Source organism: Gavialis gangeticus, unplaced genomic scaffold, assembly GCF_001723915.1.
Source record: "Gavialis gangeticus isolate Ggan-Ray unplaced genomic scaffold, GavGan_comp1, whole genome shotgun sequence".
NCBI classification, from domain to species: domain Eukaryota; kingdom Metazoa; phylum Chordata; order Crocodylia; family Gavialidae; genus Gavialis; species Gavialis gangeticus.
The window spans coordinates 51734245-51746791 of record NW_017729032.1 but is presented as its reverse complement, the minus strand read 5'-3'; the positions used below and the strand labels follow the sequence as shown (position 1 = coordinate 51746791).

Genomic DNA, 12547 nt, shown 5'->3' with positions numbered 1-12547 from the left:
AGAGAGAGGTGGAGGCCATCTCTTCCCAGCAGCTTGCTGGGTATATTTTTCCTTCCTGGTCTTGTGCATAATGTTTCATCAAATAGCCTCCACAGCATCAGCTCCCAATCTCTTTCCATGGCAACCCCACTTCTAGTCTGAGCCCAAATACTATAATTGAATTTCTGTGGGCCTCATGACCCCACTCATTAAGTGCCCAAAGGGTGTCATGCCCTCTGGCCAGAACCTCTGTAGTATCCATCCTGTCTTATCTCTTTAAGGAATTGTGCATACTCCAGTGAAATCCCACGTGTTCATTACTTCGGACTTAGTATATTTTTGCCTATATATGATTTCCTTGATACATCCCTGGTCTAATCTCAGAACAAAGAGAGTTAATTCACTACACTGTGTGAGACATGTTTGATGTAGGCAAAAACATGAAAAGACTGAGCTCATTCAAAATAATTTATGTTTTGAAACATATAGCAAAGCCTTCTTTGGGTAACATCTACTGCATTAAGCTGTTTGAAGTGGTATCAATATCTTCTTTTATCAATGATATTGTAGCCAAACTAAAAGAAAGAATGTTAAAAGTGAAATACTGATGAAAATTGATTGTTTTATTGCAGTTTTATTTTAAAAAATATTTCCCGCCATTTTTTCTACATCAGATGTTTTCACCACAGTGAAGACTTGACATTCATTTGAGATCAGAAAAAAGAAAATATATGCTAACAATGTAAAGGCTGTATTAACAATTTAGAGTCAACAGAAGATAGTTGACTCCATAGATGTATAAGGCAGAAGACTATGCAGGTGCAGCGATGGAGACTTGGGAGGGCAGGTATAAAGAAAAACTGGGTCAGGAGAAAATGTGTTAGCAAAGAAATGGGCAAGTGGTGAGAGCAGAGTACAAGGAGACCAAGAAAGATGGAAACCACAAGGAAAGCTGGTGATGGGAGAGACTCCAAGGTGTAGATGAGCTAGGAACTGGCTCATCCCTCTATTCAACAGGTAAAGAACATGGAAATAGAATCATAGAACTGGAAGGGACCTGTAGAATCATCAAGTCTGGTCTCCTGCCGTGGGCAGGAAGTATTGGGCTCAGATGAGCTCACTAAGGTGCCTCTCCAGCCTTGTCTTGAACACCTCCAAGTAGGGCGACTGCACAACCTCTTCTGGGAGTGTTCTTGCAGATTCTGGTGACCCTTACAGAGAACAAGTTTTTCCTTATATCCAACCGAATTTACCCTTTATTAGTTTATGCCCATTGGTCCTCATCCTCCCTTGAGGTGCCCTCCTAAATAGTTGCTCTCCTAGTTCTTGATGCTCCCCCCTGAGGTACTTGTAGGCAGCTAACAAGTCATCTTGCAGCCTTCTCCTCCTCAGGCTGAACAGGCCCAGTTCCCGGAGTGTCTCCTCATAGAGCCTACCCTCCATGCCCTTAATCAAATGGATGGCCCTTCTTTGTACCCTCTCCAGCTTATCTATGTTCTTCTTGAAGTGTGGTGCTGGGAACTGGGCACAGTACTCCAGCTGAGGTCTCGCCAATGCTGAGTAGAGAGGGAGGAATACCTCCCTGGATCAATTGGCCACACAGTGGCTGATGCATGCCAGAGGTTTACTGGCCCTTTTGGCCTCATCACACTATTGGGTCATATTCATCTTCTAGTCAATCATGACCCCCAGGTCTGGTTCACATGTTGTGCCAGCCAGTAGGCCACTACCCATTGTATAGGTGTGGTGGGGGTTCTTCCTACCCAGGTGAAGGACCTTGCACTTCTCCCTGCTAAACCTCATCTGATTTCATTCTGCCCATAAATCCAGTCTGTCTAGGTCCTCCTGGATCTTATCCCTATCCTTTGGTGTGCCCATATTTCCCCACAGCTTGGTATCATCTGCAAACTTATCATTGTGCTTTCTACCCCTTAATCCAAATCATTAATGAACTTATTGAACAGCATGGGTCCGAGCACCGATCCCCGGGGGACCCCACTAGAGATGGCCCTCCAGGATGAGGCCATCCCAATGATCACCAGTCTCTGGGAGAGGCCTCTGAGCCAGTTGTCCACCCACCTCACTGTAGACTGGTCCAGCCCAGTACACTCCAGTTTGCTAGAGAGAATCCCATGGGAGACAGAGTCAAAGGCTTTACTAAAGTCTAAGTAGATGACATGAACCTCAAGTCCCTTGTCCAAATGGTTAGTGAGCTGGTCACAGAAGGACACAAGGTTCATCAGGCATGATCTGCCCTTGGCAAAGCCATGCTGGTTGCTGTTTAGCACCCCATCTATTACCAGCTTATAGTTGATGGCTTCCTTAACCAACTTTTCAAAGATTTTACCCTAGACCGCAGTCACACTGACTGGCCTGTAGTTTGCAGGGTCATCCCTCTTCCCTTTCTTAAGGTTGGGAACCACATTGGCCTTCTTCCAGTCATCTGGGACCACTCCCAAGTTCCACGGTTCTTCAAATAGCTTGGCCAATGGCGCTGCTCTAAGTTTGGCTAGTTCTTTCAGGACTGTTGGGTGCAGGTCATCTGGTCCAGTGGACTTGAAGATATCCAAGTGTTGTACAAGATCCTTCACCGGATCTGGGCTGATTTTGTGTAGGCTGTTACCTTCCTCTTGTTCCCTGGGCCTCTGGTCAAATGAGCAGCCCTCACTGGGTTTCAGGAATACCAACAAAAAGTATGCATTCAGGAGTTCTGCCTTTTTGTGTGCATTGACTGTGGGCTACCCCTGGGTCATGGGCGACTTGTGCCTCCCGACTGTGAGGGCACCAGTGGCTGGTCACCAACTAGGGGAGGGAGGTCCCCCAGCGGCTGAGCACTGACCCCGGAAGCACCGGCAGCAAAACTGGAAGTGCCATCAGCGCTTCTCAGGCGGGGCACTGGTGCTCCGCACTCCCTGGCCAGCGAGGGCCAATCTCGGGGGAGGAGTGGGGGGAGGTTGTGGGGGTGGCATGTGCCCCCCCATGCACCTCCTTCTGCATCACCTATACCCTGGGTTTTCAGAAGAGGTCCTACAGTGGAGCCAGATCTTTTCTTGCTCCCTATGTATCTGATATTAGGAGGTCAACATAATATTACTACAAATAGCCTCTAAAATTACTTGCAGCACTGAAATGCAAAACAGCCCACTATAGCTTGCGTTGGAGGTTCAGTGTGGAAGTTAAGTACAGCTCTTGTCTAGTGTTCAGCTGCCTGAGTGATTTAGGAAAACATAGCCAAGCAAGCTGCCAGAGACCATTACTGAGCAAGCCAATGAGGGTTGAATACATGTTCCACATGCCCTCCCACTTCACTCAGAGATACATTTTCTAGGTGGGGTGTTAGTTATGCACTTCCTGTTAACCTCAATGAAAGTTACCCAGTTGATTCCCCATGTATTGTGCTGAAAATATATCCTGAAGTATTTTGGACAGCCAGAAATTAGCTTTTGGATTAGCAGCCTCCTGCAGCTGTGGAATCATGTACGTTCCTGTCCCCAGCTGGAAAAATGTGGCACAATTCCACTAAAAATAAATGTTCTATTCTGCAGTTTGTTGGCATCTGTTTCTGTTTGAGGAAAATACTTTTTCTAGTTTAAATCAACTCTGAGGGATCTTTCTGTCTAAAGCTCCTCTAACTCTTTGACAAATGCTGTCAGTAACTCTTAAAGAAACCTGCCCCGTTCCCTTTTACCACCCTTAATGGCTTTAGAGGACTCCCTGAATGTGCCTGTTAGTGTCTTTATTACTTGTTCAATGACTGGAGCAGGAAGGTGATAATAGAAGTTGTGTGAAAAGATGAAGATCAGAGAATATCAGAAACAATGTTCTGACCCCTTGAGTGTACCCATTTGTGGCAGGAATTAGTGTCTCACTCAATAAAGATCAAGCCACAGACGCTCCAAAGGGTATATAATAATATAAACCCTTGCATAATTGTTAGGATAATAAGAGTGGCAAGAAACTAGCATTTTGAAAGGCAACAGCACATTTACATGGTTAAATTGACATGACTAATTCAGTGCATTCTGGGATACTGTATCAGAATGGGAACTGACAATGCAAGTAGATGTTTGAGAACTAGAAGAGAAGAACTATGTACATTTTTATGTCCATCTGTTAGGTCAAATCCTTGTATTTAGATGTTGAGGGGAATGTTGACAGGTCAGTTTTAAATGGACAAATTGTTTTCTATTTCATTAAATAATAAGAAAAGTTCATAACATGCTGGTGATTGTTCCATAAGCCAGGAAGCTTCTGTATGTCGGTCAGTTTCCTTTTTTAAACTTATATTCTTGAGACAGAGGGAGTGGAGGACTGAAGGGATTTCACTAGTAATGGTTCCAAAGTCTTTACCTACAAAGTCACTCACCCTGGGTCAGCAGAGACTCAAGTTCAGTTTAATCAGATGTCTACTCAGTCTGCATGAAATGAAATGTTCTTAGACCTTGTCGTAGTGGACAAGTATTAATATTGCCATAACTTGCATGAGTTAGCATGACTGCTAGTAGTCTTAAAATTGCAGTTCTTAGAATTATCTGTATTTTATCGGGGAAGTCTGATTTCATAGATTTCATAGACATTAGGGCTGGAAGGGACCTCGGAAGATCATTGAGTCAAGCCCCCCCGCCCAAAGGGCAGGAAGTCAGCTGGGGTCATAGGATCCCAGCAAGATAAGCATCCAATTTGTTGTTGAAGGTGTTCAATGTAGGTGCTTTAACCACCTCCGATGGCAGGCTGTTCCAGACCTTGGGGGCTCGGACAGTAAAGAAATTCTTCCTTATGTCCAGCCTGAAACGGCCTCACAGTAGTTTATGACCATTCGACCTCGTTATCCCTTGGGGCACTCTGGTGAACAAGCGTTCCCCCAAAAACTAGTGGTCACCCCTGATAAACTTATAGGTGGCCATCAGATCACCCCTGAGCCTGCGCTTTTCCAGGCTAAAGAGCCCCATGGCTCTCAGCCTGTCGTCGTAAGGTCTGTTTTCCTGACCTCTGATCATGTGCGTGGCTCTTCTCTGGACTCTCTCAAGCTTCTCCACATCCTTTTTGAACTGTGGAGCCCAAACCTGGATGCAGTACTCCAGCTGCGGCCTCACCAAGGCCGAGTACAAGGGGAGAATGACGTCCCAGGATTTGCTTGAGAAGCATCTATGGATGCAAGCCAGCGTTTTGGTCGTTTTACTAGCCGCAGCATCGCATTGCAGGTTCATGTTCATCTTGTGGTCAATGATGACCCCCAAGTCTCTTTCTTCCATAGTGCTAACCAGCATAGCACTGCTGAGCCTATAAGGATGCTGCAGGTTTTCTTCCCAAGGTGGAGAAGAAAAACTTGCATTTTTCGATGTTAGTTTGGATAAATTAGACAAGCTTTCAAAGACGAGACATTCTTCTTCAGGTCTGAGCATTCTGCAGGTCTAAGATTTCTCAGATTTCAGATTTCTCTGAGATTTCTCAGACCTGAATTAGATTGTCTTGTATTCACAAACTTGTCTAGCTTTACCCCAACTGTGCAGTTGGTTCAATAAAAGATATCACACTAAGAAATCTTTGCCTCTTGCCTGGGTCATCATGGCTGCAACATCACTCTAACACTGTGCAGACATAAGAGCCTTTTCTGATCCATTCCAGGAAGCAATCCTACCTTTCTTGTGGCAGAGTGCAGAACGTTTCCCTGCCACTATCCCTTTCAGTTCATCTCCACTTGTTTTTCAAAAGCAACTTAAAACTTTTTTCCTCCCAAAGAGGTTTTGTATAGAACTGCTGCTGGCTCCTTGTTTCCTCCCCTCTCACACTGCCTCTCCCTGCCTGATCTCGGCATTGTTCACATTTTGTTGGTTAGTTTCATTAGTTTGAGTTTTAAGAAAAAAAGAGGGATAGTTCCCCAGCAGGTGTACATTGTCATGGCTACAGTAACTGCAATGGACCTATGGTGATTTATATCTGTTGAGAAGCTGCTTCAGGGTCTCTTGTTATGTCAGCACTGTGTTTATAGTGTTTGTTATTGTTCAGCGCCCTGAAGACATCAACAGTTGGATGCTTTATATGTGAAGCTATTGTTAAAGTATTTAGAAGTACAGAGTGCCTCAATTGTTTGCAGTCCTCCTTCCCACGCACTCCCTTCAGCAGCATGCTGTCCTCCAACCCAGGAGGCAATGCTATCATGTGTTCCACCATGCCTATACACATGCTTTGGGGTGGGGAGGGTTTAATTGCAGCAGCTCCCAGGCAGCTGCTCTAATAAAAATGCCACCACATCATGTGTATTTAGTCTTCTGTGTTCCAAAATGGTGGTGGGGGTGCTATAACTAAAGCTTATTCAATGAGTTTTAGTTAAAGTGCCCCCACCCCCATTTTGAAATAGGGGGCGCTGAATGCATGCGATGCTGCAGGATGTTGGAGTGTTGTAATTAGAACACTCCAGCACACTTGATTAATCAAGTCTTCTCCAATGCGTTCTAATTGGAATGTGTCAGAGCCCATATATAGGCATCCATGACTACAGCAGAGTTAAGGCACATCTAGCTCTTTTCTTGGTGCCTTTTCTAAGCTGTTTAATTGTTTTCTGTAGCTAACAGCAGAACTAAGGCATTTGTTCCAGTGAACTCGCATTGACTTCTGAACAACTGGGTTCTGCATTTTATACATAATTCAGAAACAAGCAAAAACTGGGAGGGGTGTTGTGTGGCAATGGTTTATTTTACAAATTGGACAAGATATAAAGTGGGCATGGCAAATTTTAAGGAACACACTGACAAAAGTTTGCAGCTGTAAATTGATGTTGAGGTGATCTGACATGGTACTGATTTCTTTGTAAGCTACAGCCTTCAAGCTTTACTTTTACTTTATAAATTGTTTTACATTTTTAATTAGATTGCAGCAGTTGCAGTCCAGTCCTATGGAAGATAGTTTAACTTTATTCTCAAAGCTGCATATGCAAATACTGCTAATAATGCATTTTTTAAATTGAGAAGTTTTCCAGTCTCAAAATGGCCTGCTTAGTTTAGTACCTTGCTTTAGTTTGACAGTCTGTCAAATTTTACTGCTATACTGCTGCATTCAGGAATGAGAAAGGCTCTTTGGATGTCAGCTAGGTGAACTTAGTTTGATCTACGTTAAATCAAATGTGCAACAATAGCTGAGTATGGACCTGGCACCAAACTGATGCAAGGATTCTCATTAGCATCAACAGGGTCTGGATCAGCTGCTTACTGAGAAGTGAGCCAAACAGAAAGGACTTCCTGGTCCCTGCAAAAAGTATGTCATTTTTGTTTGAGGAAACAGATTAGAAAAAGGCCAGATTGAGCTTTGCAGATTTTTATTTTATTTTACATGTTTACAGTTCTGTGGATTAGTTTATGGTGCTGGCATTTTTTATTTCTAAGTATTATTTTGACAGTTATTTTAGTAATTGTGGATATATATCTATGTATATACTGTATATTCAAACAAGTAAGTTTAACTGAAAATTGAATCTTGTTAGACGTTAACATAGATGGTTTGCTAGGTTTTATTAGAGTCATATAGGCCTATTGCAGTTATATAGGCAGTTATATAGGCCTAACTGCTGTAGCAATGAAGCACTTCACAGTCTTTAACCTTCACCCCACCCCTGGAAAGTCTGTAATATTGGGCGTGTCCACATAACACATTTACTGCACAACAGACCAATTACCTGTGCAGTAAATGTCTCGGCATCTGCACATACACCCCTTTAGGGCGCATGAAACTAATAAGCTCCACAACAGGATAGTCTTGTAAAATACAAGCACTACTCTGCTGCAGAGTTTTTTTGTGCACAACAATGCGTATGTAGACATTGCTCTAGCTGGCTGGAGCAGGGTGTCTCAGAGCAGGGCTAGCCAGCATCCAGTCCCTGTGCTGAGGCACCCTGTGCCCCAGTCAGCTGCTCCCAGCATGTGGAAACAGGGGATCAGCCAGCCCAAGGCTGCTCCCCTGTCTCCACATGCTGCAGAGCCCCTACACTGAGGCACCCTGAGGCCAGCGCCTTTGCAGCACACAGAGCCTGGCTGGAGCAACCCTGGGCTGGCAGACTGATCCCCTGGGTCCCCTGCTAGCCTGAACTGCTCCGACCAGGCTCAAGGTGGTACACATGAATCAACCCCGGAGCAGCTTACTCTGGTGTTTTTTTGCTCCTGGACACGCATTCAAATGGTGTGCCTGAGAGCAAAAAAACTCCAGAGTTCATTGGTCCACATTAATTGCACATGTAGACACACCTAATGGATACTAACTAGTATTTCCATCTTCAGAAATCAGAAATCACTTTATTATGCTTCATTCCTTTCTTGTGTAGGGGGCAGGCAGACTGCCCCATTGAAGTCAGTAGACTCTAGCTGGATACAGCGATTTGCCCAGGAGTTCTATAATGCAAGTTCAAAGCTTTATTTATTGTTTGATAGTATATTAATTTCTGAGAATTTCTTGTGAAATGAAAAAGACTGGAATAAAAGGATATTCACTGGAAGTCTCTTCCTCCTGAGGCTCACTAGAGCTCAAGCCTGGTCATTTTTTGGTAGCACAGTAAGGACTTCCTCTTTGGTCAGGCATTCATCAATATAAACTAGATTGAGATGCTGTTCAGCAAGTTCTCTGTTTTATCTTGATGTTCTAGTTCCTTTTTAAACTGTTTTGATCCTCTAGTCACTCCCTTATTTTTAAGTTACTCTGTTTTCTTGCTATAAGTTGCCTTGAGCTTTTGTAGGGAAGGGTGGCATATAAATTGAATAATTAAGTAAGTAAATGAATACATAATCAGAAAAGAATAAAAGAAAAGAGAAGTTCTGCCTCTAACAAAGTGTAATATGCTATTTTGCAGAGTGAAGATTCAGATGAGGAAGACCTCTGTGCTATCAGTAATAAATGGACTTTCCAAAGAACCAGCAGAAGATGGTCTCGGGTGGATGATATTGACACCTTGCTTCACCGGTCAGGTAGACATGGATCTTCAGGGGACATTAAAATGAAAAACACCACAAGCAGTGAAAGTGTGCTAACAGACCTGAGTGAGCCTGACGTCTCATCTATTCACAGCGAGAGCAGTGGGGGAAGTGACAACAGGAGTCCATCTGGCATCAGCAGCACTATCAGGGAGGTACATGACAGCTCAGGAGAGCAGGAGGTAGAAAGCACACATATGCATGACTCCTCTTCAGTCATTAGTACCCAGGATCCAAAAGACATCATAAAATACTCCTTGAACATTAAGAATGAAAAACCAACACGAACCAGAGCCAAAACCTTTCTAAAGCGTATGGAGACATTAAAAGCTAAAGGAACACATGGAAAATTAAGAGGCTCAGGAAAAACTGTTGTTTTAGATATAAGTGGACCTGTTCTTCAGTATGAGCCAAAATCCTTGAAGGACTTGCACTGTGTAGAGATAGTAAATGGAGATCTCCAAAATTTAGCACAGGAGACAGTCAAAAAAGGACTTTCCTTCTCTGGCAAATCCAGCAATGACAGTAGTCAGTCAGAAAACAGCAGTAGTGGAGTAAGTACACCATGTTTAAAGGAACGCAAATGTCAGGAAACAAACAAGAGAAGTGGTATGTATCTGGAGGACTTGGATGTCCTTTCAGGAGCAACCCTGAAACAAGTAGTAGACCAAAATCATAAAAATGAATTTCACTCCCAAGAGGATTTGGTTGTACATATTCCCAAAGACCATAAACCTGGAACTTTTCCAAAGGCACTTTCTATTGAAAGTCTCTCACCTACAGACAATGGTAACAATGTTAACTGGAGAACAGGCAGCATCTCTCTGGGCAAACAGAAGTGCTCTACTCCTAGAGAGGTCGGATTGATAACTTGCTGTCCTAAGGAGAGCAGAGTTAGTATTTATGACAATGTGCCAGGTTCCCATTTGTATGCCAGCACTGGAGACCTTTTGGACTTGGAAAAAGATGAGCTTTTCCCTCATTTAGATGACATTTTGCAGCATGTCAATGGACTTCAAGAGGTTGTTGACCATTGGTCAAAAAATGTACTGCCAGATATGTCAAATAATGATTTGTCTGTTGGGGAATCTACATCATTACCATTCCAGTCAACCACCCAGATCACACTGGACTTTGAAGGAAACTCTGTTTCTGATGGTCGGACTACACCAAGTGACATGGATAGAGATGGAACTTCCCTCAATGAGTCAGAAGCTACTGGTGTCAGGGATAGGAGAGACTCTGGTGTGGGAGCATCTCTCACCCGGCCAAGCAGGTTGGTAGCAGATTTCTATAGATAATCCCATGTATTTGCAATGATTAATTGTTCATACAAAACAGTTAATACAAAATAATAAGTGAGGAGCTGTCAAGCTGTGGACCATGAGCAGCTGTTGGGGGTCACAATCACGCTGCCTTTCCCATGTTACTAAATGTGAAGCGAGGCTCAGTTAGACTTTTAGAGGAAGGGTATCCTGGTATAGAAAAGGAGTCCTAGTAAAAAAAAAGTGAAGAATACAAGAGTTCAAGTAAACAAGAATATTCTTTTTCCTCTGTAAATTATTTAGTTCTGTTAAACAGGGCACCATATTCATATCTAAAATCAATCAGATATTATTTAAAAAGGACAAGTGCAAAATATTTCACGTGGGACAGAATAATTTCATGCACAGGCTGGAGAATAACTGGCTAGGCTGTAGTACAACAAAGAACCTAGGAGTTATGATGTACCATAAGTTGAATATGAGCCATCAGTGTGCTCTTGTTGCCAAAAAAGCCAACAGCATATTGGGTTGTATTAACAGAAGTATCACTTGCAAATCAAGGGAGGTGACTCTTCTACTCTATTCAGCACTGGTGAGGCCTCACTTGGAATACTGTATCCAGTTTCAGGTCCCACACTTCAAGGAAAATGTGGACAGTTTAGATCAGGAGCCTGAGAGACAAGACTTATAAAGAAAGGCTGAAACAACTAGGGTAATTTAGTCTAGAGAAGGTAAGACTGATGGGAGATTTTATAACAGTCTTTGTATACCTGAAGAGCAATTCTAGAGAGCTGCAGATGGGCTTTTCTCTGTGCCTCTAGGAGACAGGACCAGGAGCAATGGCCTCAAGCTGCAGTAGCATAAATTTAGGTTGGAAATTTGAAGGAACTTGCTGACTATGAGGGTTGTCAAGCACTGGAACAGGCTACTTGGAGAAGTTGTGAAATCTCACAGGTTAGACAGACACTTGGTTGGGATTGTTTAGTCAGGGACGTTCCTGCTTGGAGCAGGGAGCTATACTGGAAGAGATTGTATGGTCCCTTTCAGCCCCAGTTTCCTATGATCCTGTAATCATGTTCATGGGATAAACTTGCCATGCCTGGCAGCACTGCATCAAGAACACTGCTGTTCCAGGCAGTCTGCCTCCTTAGCTGGAAGCAGTGTAACCATGTGCTCATAGCAGTTTGTGTGAGCTGAGCGGCAGCCAGTTATATTGCCTCCAAGCTAGTTAGCAGGCTTGTAATGCCATGCACTCTACTTTCCATTTAGGACCCTGCACACCTAGAAAAATATAACATCCTTGATGGTACAGCTTCCAGGCATAGAAGTTTAACTCTGGAGAGGTGACTTAACTTATACACGGCAGCTTGCATGTACAGTCATGCATACGTTTATAGTCTTTAAGTTAACAGCATGGCCATCTATTCTTATGTAGAATTTACCTGTTTCCTCCCTCTATCTCTAATATAGTTAGAAAAAATGATGAGATTCACTGAATTTGTCAAGCAAAATGCAGAGCAGGACCTCACTAACTGATACTTACAGTTTGGAGATGTGTTATGGGTCAACTGTCATTATGAATTAGGGAGAAAGGGTCATAGAATCATAGAAAATTAGGGTTGGAAGGGACCTCAGAAATACATCTAGTCCACCACCCTGCTCAAAGCAGGGCCATCCCTAACTAGAGCATGTCAGCCAAGGTTTTGTCTAGCCGAGTCTTAACAACCTCCAAAGATGGAGACTCTACAGTCTTTCTAGACAGCCTGTTCCAGTGCTTCGCTACCCTCCTAGTGAGAAGGTTTTTCCTAATAACCAGCCTAAACCTCCCTTGCTGCAACTTGAAACCATTGTTCCTTGTTCTGTTATCAGCCACCAGTGAGAACAGTCTAGCTCCATCCTCTTTGGAACCCCCCTTCAAGTAGTTGATGGTTGCTATTAAAATCCCCCCTCAGTCTTCTCCTCTCCAGATTAAATAAACCCCTTTCCCTCATCAGAAGGCATGTGCCTCAGCCTCCTAACCATTTTTTTTGCCCTCTGCTGGACTTTTTCCAGTTTGTTCACATGCATTCTGTAGTGGGGGGCCCAAAACTGGACATAGTACTCCATATGTAGCCTCACCAGTGCTGAATAGAGGGGAATAATCATTTCCCTCGATCTGCTGACAACGCTCCTAATTCAGCCCAATATGATAGTTTAGTTTCATAGTTTCATAGTTTCTAGGGTCGGAAGAGACCTGAACAGATCATTGAGTCCAACCCCCTGCCATGGCCGGAAAGAGTACTGGGGTCAAACAACCCCAGCAAGTTGTACATCTAGCCTCCTCTTAAAGACCCCTAGGGTAGGAGCCAG

General features: G+C 43.6%; 1 protein-coding gene across 4 annotated transcripts in view; it reads left to right on the top strand.

Annotated features, from left to right (window-relative positions):
* STARD13 (StAR related lipid transfer domain containing 13) overlaps positions 1-12547 on the top strand; it is a 591561-nt gene that overhangs the window by 544799 nt on the left and 34215 nt on the right. For all 4 annotated transcript variants that reach the window (XR_002098906.1, XM_019524484.1, XM_019524483.1 and 1 more), the window contains one exon: positions 8813-10209. Coding sequence is in view for 3 of the 4 variants with exons in the window: in XM_019524484.1 (XP_019380029.1) it covers positions 8813-10209 (1397 nt within the window). In the remaining variant the exon portion in view is untranslated. The remainder of the gene's footprint in view (positions 1-8812; positions 10210-12547) is intronic.